At 27.5% G+C, this 6208-nt stretch overlaps 1 protein-coding gene across 3 annotated transcripts in view; it reads left to right on the forward strand.

Annotated features, from left to right (window-relative positions):
- LOC142324064 (uncharacterized) overlaps positions 1-5870 on the forward strand; it is a 282969-nt gene extending 277099 nt beyond the window's left edge. For all 3 annotated transcript variants that reach the window (XM_075364678.1, XM_075364679.1, XM_075364680.1), the window contains 2 exons: positions 2791-2886; positions 5477-5870. In XM_075364678.1, coding sequence (XP_075220793.1) covers positions 2791-2886; positions 5477-5662 — 282 coding nt within the window. In that variant the 3' untranslated portion in view covers positions 5663-5870. The remainder of the gene's footprint in view (positions 1-2790; positions 2887-5476) is intronic.
- Positions 5871-6208: the final 338 nt, after the last annotated feature.

A 6208-nucleotide genomic window follows, 5' to 3' on the forward strand; every position in this document is an offset into this window, starting at 1 on the left:
TAACATTTTAAAGAGATATAGTAAAAAAATACAATGATAGTGTCATAATGTAAATTAACAAAGTTGTAATTTTCTAGAACGGGGGATAAAATTTTTTTCAAGAAATACTAAACAGTGAGGGTATCAAAAAATTAAGGCTTTTACATTCTAAATCCAATGAGTAACTTGCAAGATGAATTTAAATTTAAAATAAGAATTTTAAAAAATATTTTAAATATTAAGAAAATATATTTTCTTACATTAATCATTGGAGTGAAATGGGCAAAAACTTTTAATGGTGATTTGAGGGCCAACTGATAGAAAATATAGATGCATAAAACTCACTTTTCTGAAGCAAGATATAGCTAAAAAAAATTAAAATTATAAAGTAATTTTTGTGGAGGGGGTGAACATTAAATTTTTTTTTTGGTAATCTACGATAAAAAATTTCAACTTTTTTAAGAAAAAGGTTTTGCTAAATGCCCAAGTAAAGATTTGAAATTTTATTTCAGCCACTCTCTCTCACCCAGGGAACATCCCCATCATCCCTTTTCAAATTTTTGCAAAGATTTAATATGTTCTTTTCCCCTAACAATAGTACCTGTCTACAAAGTTTGAAGAAAATCGATCAGCAGAATCCAGAGTTATAATACCAAATACAGACCAACATATACATATGCACAAACATCTGTCTGACAAAAATAGATTTGTGGACTTGGGAGCAGTTGAATAGACATTTTTTTGCAGATTTACAATTTATTTAAATCTACTTGTTTGTTAAAAAAATTTTTTTTAGATGTTCCTTAAGGCACAAAATTTAAAGAAAAGACCAAGTTTTTTAAATTTTTTGATTGCTTTGTATACTTTGCTAAATTAACCCATCATCCCTTTTCAAATTTTTGCAAAGATTTAATATGTTCTTTTCCCCTAACAATAGTACCTGTCTACAAAGTTTGAAGAAAATCGGTCAGCAGAATCCAGAGTTATAATACCAAATACAGACCAACATATACATATGCACAAACATCTGTCTGACAAAAATAGATTTGTGGACTTGGGAGCAGTTGAATAGACATTTTTTTGCAGATTTACAATTTATTTAAATCTACTTGTTTGTTAAAAAAATTTTTTTAGATGTTCCTTAAGGCACAAAATTTAAAGAAAAGACCAAGTTTTTTAAATTTTTTGATTGATTTGTATACTTTGCTGTTATAGCTGTAGCAGCATTTATTGCTATAGCCAGGAAAGTAAAAAACACATTTATAATATCAATTCATAACAAAATATCATTTAAATTTAGTTCATTGGGCTAATTCAAATATATTCTATTATATATATATATATAAATAATATAATATAATAATATATATTATATATATTATTTATATATTTATATAGAATATATAAATATATTCTATTCGCTTATCAATAACGCATTATGAAAATTCATCCAATAAATAAAATACATGTTTTATTTGAAAGTTTTCCATTTTCATATTTACACTGTCCAAGACATGTGTTCATACCATGGACTACTTTTATTGTAAAATTGTACCTAATACAGAGCAGGTTAAGTAACCATGTGTATTACTGTAACTTCAAATTCTTCTTGGTTACCACAATGTTAAAGAAATGCATTGTAATAGGTAAATAAAATATAGCATATGTATGTTTACCTCAATAAATTTATTCCAACACTCAGTCTAAGGGTCCAGTGATGCTAAGACTCTGGTAACATTCCTTCAAACAGCAAAAATATCTTTCACATATAGAGAATGGCCCCATGTTAGTATTCAGTACATCCTGAACATAATAAATGTGAATAGAATGTACAATTGACACATGAACTAAGTATGAGATGACCTTAAGGCCATCAGACTGAGGAATTTTGGTAATACTGATTTTCCAGAAATACAATTCTGAATTTTGGAGCCCAAAAAAAAAAAAACTTTTTTTGTTAGAAGAAATTTATGTGGTTAGTAAAGAACCTTGCCAAATACAATTCACACAATTTTTACAAAGCATATTTATGAAAATGAATCAGATATGAAATATTCATTTTTTATTATTAATACTTAATATGAATTGCTTAAAAGTGTAATAATTTATTTTAAATAAACAAATTTTTTGTATAAAAAATGTTTACCTGAATAAAATTGTATACTGCTGCAGAGCCAGTCATTAAAGTTTATTTCAAACTTTATTTAATGAAAGTTTATAAGAGTATTTGTAATTTTACAAAAGTGAGAATGGTGAGAAGTGTGGAGAGTAGGAGCATGTTGAAGGTCAGAAGAGTAGAGAGGAAAACAAATGTGTGGGTAAATTGAGAGGGAATGAAAAATAAAGGTGGAGCAATTACATGAAGGATGGAACTATGGAGCTGACTAGGAAGAGAGGAAGACTGAGAATGAAATGGGATCAGGATTGTGTAAACATATTGAGGTGTCACATGGAAGAGTTACTAAAGATCAGATATAATATAAGAGAATAGTATTTTATGGAAGTATTGGTTATTACCAGAATAGTGAAAAGTGATGTAATAAATAAACAGGCTATTGATTACATTAATTTTAACAAATCATAATAGTTGTAATTAGAGATTGCAATTTGTTTATGCGTATATTTAAAAATTTCCATATAACTCAATCATGCTTGGTAACCAGAGTGTAAGCTGAATTTAATGTCAATTGTATTGGTATTTTAAACAGTTTGTTTGAAATGAAAAAGGTTTGAAATTTTACATAAATAAAACAAGTAGATTTTTAAATGCAATCTGAAATGTGTATTAATCATTTTTCTGTTATTTTTCAGAATGGTGCGACTCCATTATTCAAGGCTTGCCATAAAGGACACATAGATGTTGTTCAAGAACTACTTAAATACAAACCTAATTTGGGTTTACTTCCTGTAAGTGATTGCTGAATAAATCATTGATATTATCGTAAATATCATTAAAAATTTAAAAGAGGGCAACAAACAAATTGCTCTGATCTCTCAAGGGGCTTACAATCCCTTTCATAATTATCTATCCTCTTCCTCCTTTCAAAAATCTTATCCTTTCTTTTTTGGCTAGGTTCTGTGGGATTACAAGTTGGGAAGGCAGTGGAACAGCTACTTTCTTTGCAGAACTTGGTTGATGAAACATAAGTAAGGGCTCTATTTTCCAAAAGCTTGTAAGAAATACTCAAATAGTGCCAAGGAAGTCTCCTACCATCATTAACTACTAATAAATTCCAAATAGCATATAAGAAAAGTTCAAATTGGTCCTAACATAGACAAACCATCTGTTTCCCAAAGGTACTACAGTTCCTTTTAGGGTCATCCTCCTTCCCTTTCTGGTTTATCGTTACAATAAACAAATGTATACACTATAAATATATTTTGTAATACAGTATTATTGTGAATTACCATCATCAACTTCCACATAACAGAGTATGGGTAGCATCTTTGTCAATCATCTAATTCTGAGTTCAAATCCTTGACATTTGTTCATATGCCACAAAATTCATTTCTCAGTTTGCATCACAAAATTTCCTACTGTAATTGAGTATCAACCTATATTTTTTAAAACTAAGTAAAATAAAGATGCCTATTTAACTGCCACAATTGTTCTGCACTACAAATTGGTATTAAAATTTCTAAATTAACAATTATACTACACCCAGCATTATTTACTGTAGGAACCTGTTTATTAAATATAGCTTCATCTATTCATTTTATTCGTACTTCACACCATTTAATTTTACAGATTGCTACTCCCTGAGATGAGATGTTGCAGATGAGAAATCAAGGTTTATGACTGACCAATCAGGACTACCCAGGATCCTTCTCCTTTCTTAATACATTTAGAATTTTTTGAAAACACACACCTACCTACTGTTATTAAACAACATTATTTTTTTCCCTTTCAGTTGATTTTACCAAAGGAACACAAGTGTTCAACCATAAAAAGAGTTGGTCAAGTGAGTAACTGCAGTAAGAAGGAGTCTTAAACTGACAAAATTGCTAAGATATGTTGCATCCAGTTCATCAAACATTGAAAAAAGGGATTAATTAGTATTTACTAAACTTTACAAACAGATATAATCATAGCACCAAACCTGGTGGTTAGAACTTTGAAAAAATAAATAAATAAAAGACAGTATATTATCAGAATATGTATAGTTATAACTAACTGAATAAAGAATCAGCATTGTTATATATGGTAGAATACTACACTTTTACATTTTATATTCTAGTATTTGCAAACAGTTACCACAAAATAAAAAAATCACTTTCAGTTTACACTAGTTCATATTAAAACTTAAATTTGGCAAAATGTGCGACTTTTATTACTATTACTAATTAAAGAAGTATTTCTGTTGACCTGATTTGAGTTTTTAAATTTGTAGATGTCTTACTGGGTAATTATCATGGGACAGTTAAACTGATTTTCTCTGCAACAAATTCAAATCATATATTTGAAATATTAAGCACCTAGTGCTTAATATTATATTCAATAATATTAATTACACCTATACATACTGCTATCTGAAATATATCTTGGAACTCCTTCAAAAAGGTAAGGCAAAATGAATTTGCAGTAAGAAAAATTGTGAAACCAATCTAACTCTGATAAAAATAGGGTTCTTGTATTAGTAAAATAAAAAAAAAGTAAAATAAAAAATAAAATAAAAAAAGACACATCTAAAATTAACACAATTATGCAAAGATGTCTATAAGATGTCTAATTATACAAACATGTCTATGTGTAACTGCATTTCTTTATTAAAAGAAATAGATGATTACTTAATTGCAAAAAAATAATAATATCCAACTATCATATCAGTCAACAGATTAGAATAACACACCAATGAATTACATCAGTTTAAAGATTTTTCCACAGTTCTATTTAATATTAAAACACTTCCTAGTGTCTGTATTTTTAATATTTAATTAAATTTGATTCTGTTAACTTATCACATAGATATTTTGTACCTTATCTAGTAATATATGTACAAAGAATTTTGCACCCTTTGAGAAAAGGGTTTTTAAAAACTCGAACTGTCATATCATTCATATCATATGTACCCAAATAATTTCAAATAATATTTTCTTAAAAATTTTATTTGGTATTGATTTACTTTAGTGGCTTCTTTATACTACTATTTATTTTACTACTGTTATATTTCTTTTATGAACTTTAATCATATCTCTTCTGTATTTTATGACACTACTCTGATCAAGATTTAACCATCCATCCAAGCAAATGTTGAGGCAGTTCCTTTTTATAAACATTGTTGTCACATTAATTATTGTTAACATTGTTGTCACTAATTAATGTCTATTCAGTTGCTGCCTTAAAAACTTCCTCTGCACCTATACTTCAAATTAAATGTACCTTCCACATGAAAACCTAAAATGTATTTGTTTAATTAATACACTCATTTTCTCTTAGCTGTTAAGTATATAATTTACAAAACATTAAAACTGAATTTTTTCTTTTAATTTTGTTTAGAATGGTGAGACTGCATTACATGCTGCTACATTATTTAATCATCAAAGAGTAATAAGGTTACTTTTACTAGCTGGCGCATCACCAAGTTTACCAAATCAAGATGGTGTAACTTCAATAGATTTAGCGATACAATCAAAAAATAAACCAGTTATTGAATTATTGTGCAGTCATTTAACAGAACGTTAACAGATGTGTATTTGTCAAGAATGATGCTGAAATGAACAATTAATAAGATATAATCACTTTAAATCAAAACAGTGACCGATCTCAAATCTGTTTGTTAAGCAGTTAAATTGAGTTAAACATTGTGTAATATACCAGTATAAGAAATATTTAAAATCAATGTCTTGTAAGATGATACCTGCCACAAAATAAAAATTAAATATATTTTAGACTTCTGATAAATGTTATTTTTAACAAATAAAATACTATGTAACAAAATAATTTTGTATAATGTCAAAAAAGATTTATTACGATGATAAAAAAAATTATTTACTTTGCCAATTAGTTAGTAAGATTCCATTTGTTAGAGTTCAGTATGGTGGGCTTCTTAAGAACCTTGAATTGAATTCTAGATTAAAAATTTGTCACAAAAAATTTTTTATTCACAAAAAAATCAAAGAAAGGTTGTTTAAGAAACCAGTTTCTTTGGATGCATTCATATACATGAATGACTCTTTCTAAATTTAAGTTTTCTAAAACTAGATATTTAAAATTTAGAAAGGAAGTAGT

The sequence above is a fragment of the Lycorma delicatula genome, chromosome 4 (genome assembly GCF_047948215.1).
Source record: "Lycorma delicatula isolate Av1 chromosome 4, ASM4794821v1, whole genome shotgun sequence".
In the NCBI taxonomy this organism is placed as follows: Eukaryota; Metazoa; Arthropoda; class Insecta; order Hemiptera; family Fulgoridae; genus Lycorma; species Lycorma delicatula.